At 34.7% G+C, this 17,631-nt stretch overlaps 1 protein-coding gene across 2 annotated transcripts in view; it reads left to right on the top strand.

Moving 5' to 3' along the window:
- Window positions 1-1,990, top strand: part of LOC128871895 (uncharacterized) — a 29,409-nt gene extending 27,419 nt beyond the window's left edge. Inside the window, exon 9 of one of the 2 annotated variants that reach the window (XM_054114049.1) lies at window positions 1,488-1,990. In XM_054114049.1, coding sequence (XP_053970024.1) covers window positions 1,488-1,862 — 375 coding nt within the window. In that variant the 3' untranslated portion in view covers window positions 1,863-1,990. The remainder of the gene's footprint in view (window positions 1-1,487) is intronic. The other variant, XM_054114050.1, reaches the window with a different exon arrangement.
- The last annotated feature ends 15,641 nt before the right edge of the window (window positions 1,991-17,631 follow it).

The raw sequence follows: 17,631 nt of genomic DNA, 5'->3' as shown, positions 1-17,631 counted from the left end.
GATCTTGCGTCCTAATATACCATGGAGCACGAACAGCATACTTGAGCACTTTAGTTTGGAATCTTTGCTTGTTTGCTTTTGTGGCTTTAGCTGAAGCATCCGCACCTGAATCCCATAGGTCCAGATAGGCTTGAGATCTTGTTTGTAAGGCAGTATCTTATTGTGTACGGATGAGGCTGATTGCTTACCCATTAGTCAACGCGTATTTTGGAATTTTAGGTTCAGTTCTTCTCTTTTCTTTTTCACGTGCGCACTTCACCTAAGTTTCGTGTCAAGCGTCATACCTGTTTGCTGCTGTTTATATACGAGTATATTGGTAGATGGTGGGTATTTTTGTTTGTAAATTTGTTGTGTACAGACTTTGTTTAATTCAATTTACTGTGCCATTTATCTGTCCCTAGTATACTCTATTTCTGTCTTTTCGACAGTTAGGATTGCTGTGTCATTAGCAAATGTTGCTGTGGGGCAATTGTTGCTGTTCGGCAGGTCGTAAGTAAAAAGTAATTACAAGCCGTAAATTTTTTTTGGAAACTTATTGTGGAATAAGATTCCCGCTTTCATATAAGCATAAGCTACAATAAAATAAATATCTGGCACGTCAGATTATTGTGAAAAGAGTGACACCCAAAAACACGTTTTTAGAAGTTTTCATCCCCACTCTTCTCAAAACCATGACGTAGCTGGAACTTTTGGACATCGGTATTGTGTTTCTCTTCTTCTTGATTGACGCAATAATCGCTTAATCGAGAGTTTAACAGAGCGTACCAGTCGTTTCTTTCTCGCACAAAGTCCTTCTCCTCTTGATCTTTCTAATGCAGAGGAAGTCTTCCTCTTGTTTTGCTAACACCAGTTGGTACCGCATCGAATACCTTGAGAGCCGGAGCGTTTGTATCCATTCGAACAACATGGCACAACGAAGAGAGCCTCTGCATCTTTTTTCTCTGCATATTATCTATGTCGTCGTAAAGCTCATACAGCTCATTGTTTCATCGCCTGCGATACTCGTCTCTCATAGAAATGAAACATGTACACCTGTGTATCTATTAAAACAGTATTAATATAATTCACAATTTTTGTATTCACCCAGGACGGATTTGTTTTAAAACAATCTTTAAAAACAACAAATATTGTAATAATTCAAATATAGGTAGGCCTCTTCTTTTCGCCAAGAGTTAGCAAATAGCGAATAGATGAAGCACCGCGGGAAGAGAGCTGCCTTAAATTACATGTGTTGGTAAGGCAATGCGTCTAATGAGCTACAGCCATACTCGCTAGCGGCGAATTTTCCTCGATAACTTTGTTGTTGGTTTCGCACGCATCAAGTTAATCGAGCATAAAGGTAGTGTGCGGGGAAATGCCGAATAGAATAGGCCTTACATTTCTCTATTAACCGCCGAAGTCTGTTAGTAATAAATTCAAAGCGCTTATTTATTGTATATACATATGTATATGTACAACTGCATTTTCCTGAAAAATTTTAATTACAGGATATTACTACAAGAATTGAGAATCATTTCATTGATGTAGGCTCAATTACTTTTGGAGGTGTCTTCAGTTTAGGTGAAAAACTAGAACATCGGGTTATAATGGCACGAACTACAGTTCAATGTCTTATGCTGCCAAGATACTGGCTCTTGGAAAAAGAGCAAAATCCGGGAAACATATGGCAAAGCAGGCGATTCTATTTAAATTCAACTATACCATCCAGAGAACAGCTTTTTAAAGACTTTTTGACCACCCGCACATGGCAGAAGTTCAAAAACAATGTAATTTCCAGCAATTTGACAAGAAATCTTAGCAATCCAACAAAAGTGCAGGACATTCCCATTATATGCCGAATTGTAGAACCTACTGAAGATTAATGCAATAATTCGTGGTGGGAAATATATCCAGAATTGCCCATGTAAATGTTGATATAAAATATTACAACCTCAAATAAATGTACATATTTTAAATAAATATTTAATAATATAATAAAAATATATGAATATCATCACTACATATTATAAAACAAAGTCGCTTTTTCTGTCCCTATGTCCCCTTATACGCTTAAATCTTTAAAACTACGCAACGGATTTTGATGCGGTTTTTTTTTTAAGATAGATTGATTGAAGAGGAAGGTTTATATCTATATAATGTGAAGAAATATATAAAGGGGGCGTGGCAATCGGTCAAAATGTGGCAAAAAAACATAATTTTTTTGTTTTCACGGCCATAAATCATAAACGAATCAACCAATTAAAATGAAACTTTCTTGAAGTTTAACTTTGAAATATTTACTTTCGTTCTGCATCAAAAAAAATAATTGATTTATTTGTTATTTAACCAAAATTGTTTAAACAAAAGCAGCTCTTTTTCCAAAAAAAGCTGTTTGTGTGTGTGTTCGCTGTCAACCGAGTGAAGCAGCAGGCGTTACGCGATAATCTCACCACACCTCATTAATGTTGAATTACATCGTATGGTGACGTATGTATATATGTATTTACGAATCGCTCGCATTATTTCATTTCGGACATATGTACATATGTATCTATGTATGTACTGAATTCCATGTAATTATATGCACATACAATTTTACAGCGAAATAAAACGCTATTTTCAGGTTCTATATTAGTAAATCGCACATAATTAAAATACAGTTTTTGAATAGTTTTTATTGATTCGGAGCGCGTTTAGTTTGCTATCAATTCCATACAATAACATTTTTTGTCATTTACTTTTTACGACAACTAATAGCTTATTTTCGAAGCGATTTCAACAAATGGGTACAACATTAATCCTTATCCAATTAAATACCTTAAATACATTGTTGTTTTCATATAGATCTATGTATATGGCTCTTTACAGCATATAATTAAAAACAATATTTTTCAAGATATTACAACAGTAATTAGAAATTGAGATCTACCGGAAAAATTGCGTTAGCTGTTGCGTCATCCGGCATTGCCGCTACTCTTTTGGAAAGAGTCTTTTGGAAAGAGGCCGAACCACACACTCTACAATGAAGCACCCGCTGAAAATCGCCACCGATGATGATAACAGCGTCTGTAGTGTTTCTAGACAGAGCAATACAGGAAAATTGATGCGTGACTGCTCATTAATAGTCTGGGACGAAGCTACCATGTCAAACAAGACGTCTGTGGAAGCACTGGATAGGACAATGCGCGATTTGCGCAACAAAAATGCACCTATGGGTGGATGTACAATTCTGTTCTCAGGAGATTTCCGTCAAATCCTACCAGTTGTGACTCGAGGAACACGTGCTGACGAAATAAATGCTTCGCTAAAAAGATCCCACCTTTAGTCGTATGTCAATAAATTAGAGCTTAAAACTAATATGAGGATTTCGTCATCTTCACGTGAGAACAGGCTATTTCCAGAGATGCTGCTAAAAGTTGGCAATGGAGAATTAACACAAAGTGAGGGAAGGATTAACCTAGAAAACCTTTGTGTTTTGATAGACAACATCCAAGAGTTAGTCAATAATGTCTATCCAGACATTGATAACATAAGTTATAAGACAATATCTTGGTTTAAAGAAAGAGCTATTCTGTCACCAACTAACGAACAAGTAGATAAAGTAAATAACTTGATTATTTCAAAGATTGATGCGCCGACGAAAATATACTACTCGGTCGATACTGTTCTCGATTTGGAAGAAGCTGTTCAATTTCCTACAGAATTTCTAAATTCTTTGAAACCGTCTGGACTCCCTCCTCACAAAATGGAGCTGAAAATAGGTTGTCCTGTTATTTTATTAAGAAACCTAAGTCCACCTAAACTTTGCAATGGCACGCGTTTGATGGTAAAATCACTGAAAACTTTCATAATAGAGTGCACAATACTCACAGGATGTGGTACCGGAGAAGATGTATTGATTCCCCGAATCCCTCTGATACCATCGGATCTACCATTCCAATTTAAACGCTTACAATTTCCGGTAAAGACATCTTTTGCAATGACCATTAATAAATCTCAGGGTCAAACCTTCAACGTTGCAGGCTTAGATTTGAGTGTTGACTGTTTTTCACATGGCCAACTGTATGTCGCTCTTTCAAGAGTAACCTCTAGAGAAAACATGTTTGTATTGTCTAATGACAAGAAGGCTATGAACGTTGTATATAAAGACATTCTGTAATATAGTAATTGTTGTAAAAATAAAATAAATACATATGTAAAAATGCAAAAAGTTAATATGCAAAAATGTAGGGTATGAATTTAGATATCCCAAAGATAGCAGGAAATCTTCATGCTATAAAGAAAGGAGAATTGTTTTACTCCAAATTTAATGCGTGCGGGCTACGGGCAATAATGAATAAGCCAAAACTACTGGATCGATTTTAATCATTTTTTCAGTGAGTGACATAGGGTATATATTTTATACCCGTGCGAAGCTGGGCGGGTTGCTAGTATATATATATATATATATATGAAATATATATTTTTCTTTGCATACAATTGTTTTTAATTTACGTTTAGAGAATTACTTGGCGTAATATTGTTCAGCGATCGGGATCGACGAATCAAAACAGTACAGGTAGGTTTGCCTCTTTATCCAGTTTGGAGAAGGCAGAACTAACAGCGCGGTTGTTAAGGCCGATAATGTCAACATCAGCGGCATACGCCAACAATTGTACGCTCTTATAAAATATTGTGCCTGAGCGATTCAATTCTGCGGCTCGTACGATGCTCTCCAACATCAGGTTTGATAAGTATAGGTGTAATAAAAATCGATTATAATTTTTGATAAGGTATGAGAATCATAGTTTCCATAGTACATTGTACGTAGTGAATTATTGGAAAGTAAATTCAGTTGATTATTAAAAAATATTTTAAATAGAAACATATATTTACACGTGTAAATAAAACAACATGCTTGTACATTTATTACAGAACGAAATCTAGCCTGCGTGGTTTCTTAGATATCTCATCAGTCGAACGTTTTTTGAAAAGGCAGTATATAAAAAGTTTCAAAAATTATAATACTTCTCCAATTTTGTTTCTTTGAATAGTCTTCATTCTTTTCAGACAGGAGAAGGTTCTCTCTGGAGTCGAAGTCGATACAGGTAAAGTTGCTAAAATCTTCAGTAACATGTTGATGTTAGGAATATTTTCGAGACTGGTGAATCTTTCTTCAAGATTCATGATGTAAAAGTCCAAAAACGGATTGAATACAGACATACGAAAATAGTCTTCCGTACCGCTTACTTGATGGTTTCCACAATGCTTCTGTCTATCCACTATTCTCTTATGTTTCACTTCAAGGGATTCTGCTAATTCTGTCGCAGCTTTATAAATTTCAGAAAATTCAGAATTTTCAGAACGTATTTTCATGAGTTAAGCGCGTAAATCTTTGGCCAGCTGTATAGCTCGAACTGAAATTCTCGACTCAAAGGTAAAGACAGCTGATAGATTTTGGTAACAGAACGTAAGCTGATGACAAATTCAAAATCCATGGCATTTTTTCAGCATTTTCGCAACTTTTTCGTCAATTCTGAGGTTATCTAAAGTTCCAAACACATACGGAAACAGCTCATCAAAATCGCTCACAGCTCCATATTGTGATACCCATTGAGTAAGATTTAATCTTTTCAACTTTTTCGTCCTAGTACTTTCACCTGATTCATCGACTGTTTTTTCTAAAATCGGAATTCTTTTGGGAGCGTTGAAAAACACATAAACAGTTTATATAGTGCTTAGGCAATCTCTTATAGCTGGAACGATGCTAGTTGCAGATATAGCAAGATTGTGAGCGTGACCAACACAATGGATATGTAGAGCATGATGTGCATGGTTAATCGAATAATCGCCTGTACACCGTTGAATTTACCTGACATATTGCTTGCCCCATCGTACCCCAGTCCGACTAAGTTTGAAACTTCAAGCTCGCTCTGTTCCAGATTTTCCACTATAATTTTGGCAAGATTATCGTATCACCTAACATATATGCACACAAAAGAGTTTTTTAGTCAGCGTTAGATGATTGAGGTTTTATTCAATATTAATCACTCATAATATTACAATCTCAATAATATAAGACTCTATATTTTGTATATATACAATTGGCGCGTACACCCTTTTTGGGTGTCAAATATTAAGGAAACTAGAGTCCTCCATTTGTGGAACAACATCAAGACGCACACCACAAATAGGAGGAGGAGCTCGGCCAAACACCCAAAAAGGGTGTACGCGCCAATTATATGTATATATATAAATGCACTCACTGGTACCTCGATCAACCCCGATTTGCCTTGATTTCGCTTAAAATGTTAAGAAAACAATAAATAGACTTTTTCACTCACTCATTTTGCATTTTTCCAGTTGTCGAGTTTTTTGACAACTAACTGCCCCAAATCTTGTGATCCTCTTCCACCAGTCGCTGCAAATGCCACACATGGAACACAATAAGCCCCACCATGTAATTTGGAGTATGCAAGCCATGGATATTTGCCGAACCAGTTATAATAGAATCTCAATTTTCGAGTCTTGAATTTTTCCAGTAACGGAAAAACCTAATTTGCAGGAGACTTCCAAACTTTTGTCAATAAATCCAGCCTTTGCAAGTCAGTGAGTGCAATATTTACGAAATTTCCAACGTCGTTCTTGTTGACAACCTATACAGACACATATTATATTTATCAATATTTTTGCTGATGTTACAAGCCTCGCTGATACCACTTTGTTCATTCGTCTTGCAAACATCTTGAACAGGATGAATAGCCTTTTTTGCGAGTGTTCCAGAAAACGAATCTGAATTATTGTTGTTATCACTATCCGCAGACTCTCAATGTCGTTTAATTGGCACGAGAAATCGTCTCATTTTTGGAAAAAGTTTGTCAGCTTTTCAGGAAAAAGAATACGAAAAACTGACTGTCGAAGTGAATGCATCCCGAATACTATTTTACCCATATATTTGAAATTTGAAAACATTACAGTCGTAAAGAAATACAGTTTTTGTTATAAATATTCGTACACGGAAATTAAAAGGAATATTCTGTGCCGAGAAAGTTCATGTAAGTAATAATCACAGCATTTTGACAATGACATCCTTTTACATTAATTTTACAAATATCATTTACGTTTAGTATCTCGCCAGTGTGAATATGAATGTGTCATTGCTTTGATACTGAATTTATGTTTCAAAATCACTTTCGTAGTATAATTGAGTGTAACATGCATGTGTAGGAATGAATAAAAGTGGTACATGGGAAATACACTATACTATAATTATGTATATCCAATAATCCAACAGTTTAATCTAGCATTTTCGGCCGGGCAAATGTCGCTCTCTGTGAGCAAGATTTATTCAAAAAACCGCTAAGAATTTTCATCACGGAATCGTGTCAATTGGCTGTTTCAGCTTTAAAAATTATATTATATGCATTGGTAATCTCGCAAATTAATATATAATCGTAATCTCTCTCACTAATTTCAAAAAACCGTAACTGTTCCACTGCTATTGATATTGATACATCCTATTATGTAAAAAGGCTAGTAGAATTCTTTATTTTTTCATTAATTTTGCCTCCATTATTTCAAGACTAGCCTTGAAAATATATGTATATGTACATATATATATATGACCAACTCCCTATGGGGGAAGATATATCCATTATTTACCAAATTATAATAAAAAAACCATGTTTAATTATTTAAGTCTAATCTAAAACGAAAAGAAACTCATATCTTTCATTGTTACATACACTTGCCAGAAAAAGTGTCCGTACACAAAGAAATGAAAGCAAAATATTAAGAAATACATGGTAAAAAAACTAAAACATTTTAAACTTTTATGAGAAAGGTTTACTCAGTCATTTTTCTACAATTTCTATACATTTTTTCCTAAGTACATCTTCAAAAATTAAATTTTACCGAACAAACACAAAAAAGTTCACTTCAACGAAGTAGAAGTTTCCGACATTACTTTGGGGTTAGTTTTTGTGTACAAGAAATAGCTATGGCCCCCAAAACTAAGGAAATTAGTGGTGAGTGAAAAATTATCCTGAAATGAAGGCAAATCTTTCCGCAAAATTAGGCAAATCATCGGAAGGAGTCATTCTTCCGTGCAGTATGTCGTGCAAACATACAATACAACTGATTCAATTGGGTCAAAGCTACGTTCTGGTCATCCTAGCAAGCTGGCCGTACGCGGAAAACGAACCATACTGCAATCAGTAAAAAATAATCCTCGAATTACATTTTAAACTCCTTTGGGAAGCATGTGCACGACGATAATGTTCGTAAAATACTTAAAAAAGATGAGTATCACGGACGTGTGGCACGTAAAAATTCGTACGTACATATCCGGAAAAAAGCATCAACAGAAAAAAAGCATGAATTTAAACGAATATGTTAACAAGCCTCGAGAATTTTGGAAACGTGTTCTATTTTCGCATATTTGCATATTTGATATTAAAAGAAGGAAACTAGTGGGGCGTAAAAGCGGTACTGCGCTCGAAAAAGAAAATCTTGTACCAACTGTGAAGCATGGCGGGGAGGTGTGATGGTCTGGGGGTGTATTGCGGTGCAAGAAGTTGGCAAACTTGTTGTTACAGAATCAACAATAGATACATTTTCTTATTTCAATATTTTAAAGTCTAAAATGATGAAAAGCGTTCAACAGTTGGAGCTTGGTGATAATTTGTGGTTTCAGCATGATAATCATCCCAAGCATTCGGCATATGTTAAGCTGTGGTTGCTGCATAACACAAATCACTAATTGCGCACCCCGCCCCAATCCCCAGATCTCAATCCTATTGAGCATTTTTTGGAGCGCAGGATCCGTCAGCACATCATAACCCCAAGAAACTGCTTAAAAACGTAATAATTAATGAATGGAGCAAAATTACCAAAGAGGATACTTCTAACTTTTGTCCATTCCATACCACATATACTTGCGGAGGTCCTCAAGCGGAAAGGCTATCTCACAAGTTACTAAGACCTTATTTTTTTTGTTAAATGTGAATACTTTAACCGTTTATTGCAATGTACGAATACTTTTTCTGCTTCGATGAAGCAAAGTTTGTTGTTTTGTTTTGTGAAATTTAATTTTTAAAGATGTACCTAGAAAACAACTTATAAAAATTGTAGAAAAATTACTGACTAAAGATTTCTCATAAAAGTTTAAGATGTTTTAGTTTTTTTAAATGAATTTCTTAATATTTTGCTTTGATTTCATTGCTGATCAATTAATATACCAAGTTCCGGACCATTTATTTTTTCGTAATGAATGTCAGGAACGAATTTAATTAAAAAAATGTATTTCATCACACAATTTGAAAAAAGAGAATCAAGGTAATAATTTAATATACTCGTATTTCTTCAGACACTTTGTTTCAGAACTTAAAAGAAAAATAGAAGAAGATAACAGCAAACTAACAAAATATATACCTCTTGCGATAAGTAATACTTGGAATTAGACGACATTAATAAAAAATACTTTTTCTAAGAAAACGAAAGTAATTTAACCTGTAATTCCGCTTTATGCATTAGAGCCATGCGTTTTGATGGGGAGGTTCAAAGCTCAGCGGAAAAGTGTGAAATGCTGGTAGTGACAAATCCCTTGCTGAGAAAAATCTATGCCTGAAAAACGGAGTTACAGGGTCCGGCACTTGAAGTGTAACCAACTTCAAACCGCATGCGCATGTAAGTTATGTTAGTTGGCTAAATGACAGTCCAGAGTATTGTTTACAAGCGCGCGGAAGCATTTTGTCAAGAGTAAATTCAAAAAAAGAAAATCAGCAATGGTTTTCAAACGTAATAGTGTGATTGCATTATATTACAACCAGCGTTTTTTCGTGAGCTCGAGCATCTTAAAGTAAATAAAGTTTTTGTTTATCGCACCATTACTCGTTACAATGATACTGACGTGAAATGGTTCAAAAAGTGAAGAAGCGACTTAAGCGAAATCCCCGACGAAGTGTCAATCAAATAGCGAGAGAACTGCAAATATCTGACCGTAGTATCCGCCGCATACTGAAAAATGATCCCAAAGTCAAGCTTTGCAAGATCCAAAAGGCGCATGATCTCACAGCAAAACAGCAACAAGTCAGACTTGAGAGAGCAAAAGAGTTGCTTCGCTTGGCCGAAACCGGTCAATTTCCGAACATTGTGTTTTCTGACGAGAAAATTTTTCAAATTAAGTAATTCGTCAACTTCCAAAACTATAGGGTTTATTTGACCAACCGTACAAGAATTTGAGTCATTGAATGGCCACCAGGAGGCAGTACCCGCCACAGATAGTGGCCTGGCGTCAAAGTAAATGCGAACTATTATCGGGAAAATATTCTGGATTTTGCTTTGAAGCCGTGGCAGACAAGCAAGCATTTCGGTGCCAGACCATGGACGCTGCAACAAGAACCAAGAATGGCTAAAAAAACAACGTTCCGAGCTTCGTAACGTTCACACAATGGCTCTCAAATTCACCAGATGCGAATCACATGGATTATTCTCTTTGAGTCATTTGGAGAGCGCAAGGTCCGAACTAAAAGATTCACCAGTCTCGAGGCGCTGAAAAAAGCCATTGTTCGCGAGTGGGCCGAAATTCCTGCAAGTCACATTCGGGCAGCGTGTGATTCATTTCTGGACCGTCTCAATGCCATAGTCAAGACAAAAGGTGGTCACATCGAGCAAAAGTAATTTGATTCTTACTTTTGTATTATTTCCACAATTTTTTTAATTTGAATTGAATAAAAGTGATTTTCCGAACTAAATTCATGGGCTTTTTAATTGGTTACACTTCGAGTGCCGAACCCTGCATTTTCGTCTGTTAAGAAAAATGAAATGAATTATTTAGAAATAAAGGTGCAAGCTAAATTTGTGAGGTGTCCGTGGAAACGCTTGTTAACAGATGAAGTTGCTATGCAACTAACATGGGCAAAGGCAGCCAACAAGCAATCTTTGCAATACTTGCCGGTTACTACCGCATTTAAAGGTATTTGTTATTTAATGTTAATTATTTAATTAACAGGTTTTTAAATTTTTTTTTATAGTCGCATACTAAAGAAATTCCAAAATTAAATACATTTTAGGAATGTTACCGCCAAATTAAATATAAGAACAAATCTAGTATATTCGTACCATATCATTGCATATATTTTTGAATTTAAATGTCAGACTTTAGCTATCCACTGGAGAGATATTATTATATATATTATTTCCCACATCTTATTTCCAAAGAATTTTCTTATTTATTTAACAACCTTTTGTTTACCTTTCTTGCTTCTATTAACAGTGAAATTAAGTAGTTCCTATTTCTTATAAAAAATAAAATATATGAAAATATAATTATAATTATATTGTAATTATAATTTTAAACACTCAAGAAAGACGTCAAATTTCAGATCTAATGACTCTACAGGCTCTAAACAAATGTGACCAAATCACAGACATGTTTTCTGTAATTGAAGTGCTTATAGTTTTTTAATGCCACTTGTAAGCATATTATATATTTAATGTAATATTTAGAATTAAACATATTCAAAATTTTCATATTGTATTTGATTAGGCATGGCATGACTTTTGTATGACTTTGGAACCAATTCGAAGTAATAAGAAAGCTGAAAGTTGGTTATTTCGGAGTCGTCTACGAAATTTCCAGCAGGGATTTTTACAGTGGTTTATAGTATGTACAATATACATAAGTATATACTATGTGCAATGTATGTATTCTTGCTTACAGTAAGCATTTGTTTTGCCACTGTTGTTATTGGAAACATTAATGCATGTAGTGGCTTTCAGAAACAACTATGTATTTCGTGAAAAGTTTCTGGGCAATATTGATTTCACAGTTGTACGGCATAAACAAGTTAACTTAAAATACCTATAACAAATATTCTACACAAAATGCCAAGCGTTAATCCAGCTCGTGTACCAATTGGACTACGGGATCTCACAAAAAATCTGGCCAGGAAGATGCTAAGGGAAAAACCTACGAATATTTACGAATATTCAGCGCAGTATTTTGAGACTATGATACAAGGAAATAGAGATTTTGAAAATCGAGGATTCGAGCCGACATCAAGTTATGAAACCATACTCAAAAGCGGCACTGGTCAGGTACAAACACAGATTCCGCTCTCACTTATTTACGCAATCATTCCTGAAGAAATAACTGAACTTATTAAGGATTTTATTAAAGCGGTTTTACGGACCAATCCAGACAATATTTGTGTTTTTGCTGTTCGGTACTTTCGAAATTTAAAAGAAAGAGGTTTCAGTTCTAACGTGAAATTCTCCTCCTATGAAAATTTTCTTAAAAGCACTCAGCGCTTTCCAACAAATTCGTTTGCAAAATGCGCTTGCGGTCGAATTCTGTATGAAGGGTTATCTGAACGTGTTGCCGAAAATAAAAATTCGAGTAAAATGTGTGTAACTGAGCAGGAAAATTATTCAGATATATTAAATACTAAGCAAGAACAATCAAAAATTGGGAAGATAATATCTAAAAACAATGCTCACATCGTTTCTAAATCGGAAATAGATACCGGAGAGAACATAGTTAATGCAGTTCTTACTATTCAACGTCTATTTCGCCGTGCTATTAAAAAGCGAAAAGCAATGGAAGAAAGTTCTAATTTTCATCAAAAACATACGTCAATGTCAGAAGATACTGCTGCATTTATAATTCAACGAACACTACGAAAACTGTTCAACAATAGTAAAGCTCCAAACAAAAACCTAAATGAACAATTGTCTACTGACAGAGGAACAAATCGCATATCAGCCACAAATTATTTTTCGCCTTCTGAAGCGTCAATTGAACGTACAAATGAAGCTGATAAAGAAAAAATTGCAATAAAAAGCGAGGCATCGGAATTATCGGAAATAATAACAAATAAAGGTAAGTGTAAAAATAAAAAATAGTTTAAAAAAACTAAAAAACACGCTTTTATTGCTAATCGAACTAAAAAGTAGAAAATAAATTTTAATGACAAAGAGACCTATAATGAAGTAATAGCAAATCGAACGATCAGTCATAGTCAACTACCTCAGAACAGAATTATAACAAAAATTAAGATACAAATAGAATAATTCAAATTAGAGTTAAAAGCGTGGGATGCTTGATATAGTAAATATTAAAATCATTCTATTGGCAACTACCTATGTACAGAGGATTATGAAAGTGAAGCAAAATGCATCCCACGCTTTTAACTCTAATTTGAATTATTCTATTTGTATCTTAATTTTTGTTATAATTCTGTTCTGAGGTAGTTGACTATGACTGATCGTTCGATTTGCTATTACTTCATTATAGGTCTCTTTGTCATTAAAATTTATTTTCTACTTTTTAGTTCGATTAGCAATAAAAGCGTGTTTTTTAGTTTTTTTAAACTATTTTTTATTTTCTACTTTTTAGTTCGATTAGCAAAAAATCGTGTTTTTTAGTTTTTTTTTAAACTATTTTTTATTATGAATGAAAATTATTGCTATCATTGCAGTCAGTGAATTAATGATTCGATATATTCGTGTTATATTTAATTCCTTTCTTATCGACTGTGAGTCTAAAGTTATGCAGTTATCGGCCGTGATAAAGAAGTAATCGGGAAGAAGAACTTATTTCGTGGAGGGAGCCTGAGAAACTGATTTACAAGAATAAATAAAGATTTTTCATTTTACAACCAAATTCACTTTACTTTTTGCCCACAGTAAAAAAGGAAAATATTAATCCTGGCAATCCTAATAAGGATAATGGAAAACTTTTATCAAATTATTGCATTGTCATCGGTCCTTGATAGGTAGCAAAATTTTAAGTCGATCAGATTTTTAGAAGCCAGTGAAAATGAAGCTCAAAGATTCCGTTACATACATACATACATACATACATACATACATACATACAACCCGTCCTAATAAAAGTGTGTTAAAAAAGGCTAGATATTACACAATATTGAAACCTTCTTCAAGAGATTGAGAGATCAGTACCAGCGGTCGATTCAATTTTAATTCACCACTGCTGGAAAAAAGCTATTCAAAATTCAACGACAGTAGCTTAAACTTAAAACCACAACGTTTGACTCAGTAATTAAGAATTGCTATATATGTAAAGCATATCTCTATATGGCTTTCTTCTAGGAAAAGCGAAGTATTGTAATTTAGAGCTAGCAATTTTTTTTCGGTTTGCTTTACCTTCCCGTTGGGCAAAACATAATTAATTTTGAATTATTTTAATAACAGCAAAAAAACAGTTCGCGCAAAAAGTTCCCCAGTTAGTCTATCATGACTTGCTCTATGGGAAGAATATACAATTTATTACACTAGTCGGCAAAATTCACTTTTATGGCTTTCTTTTGAAATAGGTCCAAGAGTGTAGTAAAAATATACAACGTAATTATGTGTTTTTACCCTTTCCAATATTATAGTTAATTTTTTTAGAACTTAATATACAGAATACCGTATATAGTTGTGCAAGATTCAAGCTTTAATTTAAGCATAGTGTGAAGTGTCAGGTTTTTTTTTCAAAAATCATCCGCGCTTTTGTCATCAGCATCAGTTTGAGAGGATGAATTTAACTTAATTAAAGCTTTATTAATATCCTCATGAGAGAGGAAAAGACCTCCAAAGTTCAGCAAATAAGTTTGCCGCTTCACTTATGCTTCGTTTAACTCCGTGATGTTAATATAGCTATTATAGAGAGATTTATTTAAATAGTTGAAATCCTTCAACGTTCGCTTATATTTAATGAAATACAAATGATTCTTCGTAGATTTGAACTTCTTGAAATAATTATTTTTAAGATTTTTAAGCTTTTCCACAGTCTTAGAATGCCAGGGTCATTTATAAGGCTTTTTCTTTCTGAGCGGAATGTTCTCTAAGCAGAGTTCAGATAAGATGGACGTAGAGGCAGAAAAACTACTAGATGTGTCAAGTTCAGGAAATAAATTATCCCATTTAATGCCCAGTAATAAGTCATATTAAGTATGAGTAAAGTCTATACATTTCGAGTTGAAGGCGAATGGCATCCTCTTGAGTCTTTATCGCTGAGAAGATCTTAAGGTCATCAGGGTAAGGCAAAAATTTAGCACATGAGAAACAATTATTGTCATAAATAAGTAACACAAATAAAAGCGGTCCCAAGATACTTCCTTGTGGAACACCAGAGGTGGCGGCAAAGGGAGTAGATGGAATACTATCAATTGTTACAATACAACACAACGTATATTGCTCAAATAAGAGTTAATCCACTGCAGAAATGCAGAATGAAAGCCAAGACAAGCTCTTTTCGTAACAAAGTTCCTATGAGAAACTTTGTTGAAGGCTTTTGAAAAGTCAATGTAAATACAGTCGACCTGGAAACCAAGCTCAGCTTTGCATTGACTGCAAAGAAGAGATAACTGTTTGATGCAAGTTTTTATACAAGCGGTCACCTTCAAGAGATTGATTAATTGAATGGGCCTGTTGTTTTTCAATGTTTTTCAACGAATCGGAGTCGGCTTGAAACTGTAGCTCCCTCCATTTGTGGAACAACATCAATTCGCCCGACACAAAAAGGAGGAGGAGCTCGACCAAACATCAAAAACAGGGTATACGCGCAAATTATATATATTATATTCCTGCTTAAACTAATTACATGTAGGTAATAATTTCAAAAGGCAGAAGTCAAAAGATTCAAAAACGCAGCCCTTGACACAGAAAAGTCAAGGTAGACAGTATTAATAACAGCAATGTCGGCCGCCATGACCACAAGAGTTGGTTCGTGACTACCATTCCGTAGTATCCGGGTTCGAAAACTCGGACATGAAACACCAAATGATAGAAACAGTTTTTTCTAATAGGCAGGCAATCGCAAACATCCGAGAGTATTTCAGTCATAAACAAAATCCTCATAAAAAACTAGTTTCCTTTCGGGGCGGCATAAAACTGTAGGCCCCTCCATTTGTGGAAAAACATCCCCAAAAATAGGAGGAGGAGCTGGGAAAAATACTCAAATAAAAGGTTTAAGTATCAATTATATATATATGATATATATATATGTGTATATATATGTATAACGGTTGAATAATTAGATCTCACGTTATTCCAATTTAACGGAAATAAGTTACGAAGACGACGTTGTGGAACATTTAAACTAAGCCCTTTTTGGGTGTTTGGCCGAGCTCCTCCTCATATTTGTGGTGTACGTCTTGAAGTTGTTTCACAAACGAAGGGGCCTACAGTTTTAAGCCGACTCCGAATGGCAAATATTTTTTTTAAGAAGCTTTTTTCAATGACGTTTACCATACCGAGGAGCGAGAGCTATTAGAAAAAACTTTTTCTTCATTTAGGTGTTTCACGTAGATTCGAACCTACGTTCTCCGAATGGTAGCCACACACCAATTCATTCGGCTACGGCGGTCGCAATATGTATGTTAAAAATCGTAGAGAATACAGAATGTGGCCCCTCTCGAAAACGGCTACCTCATTTTTGTCGAATTTGAAAATTATGTGTCGTCAGTAGAGAAAATAAACAAACGAAAGAAGAAGAAGACTAGGCGAAAGAAAGTGAAAAGCCAAGAAAGAAGGAATATATTTTAGTGGAAAGCAAGCAAAAAACTACATATTGAGGCTTTATTATCATTCGCACTTTCACAGCTGAGCACGTGGCATTCATTTTTATAATTTTTTTATTTTAAAATGTAAAATATTCACTAATGCATTCACAAAAAAATAACTTTGCAAAACAAAGGTTAGTTTATTTCCTGTGCTAATCTACCTGTGCCTGCGCAATATCTGCCCATCGCTGGGTATAATTGAAAGCATTATGAAGTTTAATCTTATCTTTACCAATTCCAATCCATTATTTTCTTTTGGCAGACATTTTTAATCAATTTTTTTTTTACCATTAATAAAGCATTTCCATCTTTTAAACCCGTGATTTTCATGGCTTCTAGGCTGCTATATTGAATGGTTTTATGCACAACAAAACGAGAAAAAGTATTCAAAGGCTTATTTCCATTTCGGATTTGTGGTTATTTTTTACATAAAAAACAACAAAAAACACAGACAAAGAAAAACACGAGATGCGAACTAATCACTTGAAGAATAATCGCGCAGAAGCGAAAACAGCATTACTACGCCGTGAGACGATCATATCACATATATGATGTGCGACGAAGAAAATGATCTAAGAAAATTATGTCGAGCCCATTTTGTAAAAGGCTGAACTAAATTGACTGGACCTTATCAGCTATCTGCCATCGGTCATACTTATAAACTCGCAATACACTTAATTTAGTAAAAAATCCAGCAAAAATTAATCGATCTCTTTCACAATTATAAAGTCTCATGAAAAGAAGTCGCCTATAGCTGCCATGTCTGAATTTGAAAGCCCAACAAAGCATACAGGGCTTGCGGTCAAAATGATGTGGGGCGAAACCGTCTGTTCGGTCATGATTGTGAAATACTTCATCGAGGCATTTGCTTCCCTATTAAGTGATTTCTTTAACATGATAGCGGAGAAAAAATTGGAAATTGTAGCTACTTCAACCGGTTAAGCAGCAAATTTTCTAAGATACTATGAATTTTTACATATGACGTTCCTAAATCCGTTGCCTCTATAAATACCACTTCTAATCTTAGCCTTTCCGCACTAAAAGAATTTGAGGATGTAAGTGTTGTTTTTGACTCACGATTCCCCTTCGTTAATCACATAAG

The sequence above is a fragment of the Anastrepha ludens genome, chromosome 2, assembly GCF_028408465.1.
Source record: "Anastrepha ludens isolate Willacy chromosome 2, idAnaLude1.1, whole genome shotgun sequence".
NCBI classification, from domain to species: Eukaryota; Metazoa; Arthropoda; class Insecta; order Diptera; family Tephritidae; genus Anastrepha; species Anastrepha ludens.
This window is presented reverse-complemented; position numbering and strand designations above follow the sequence as displayed.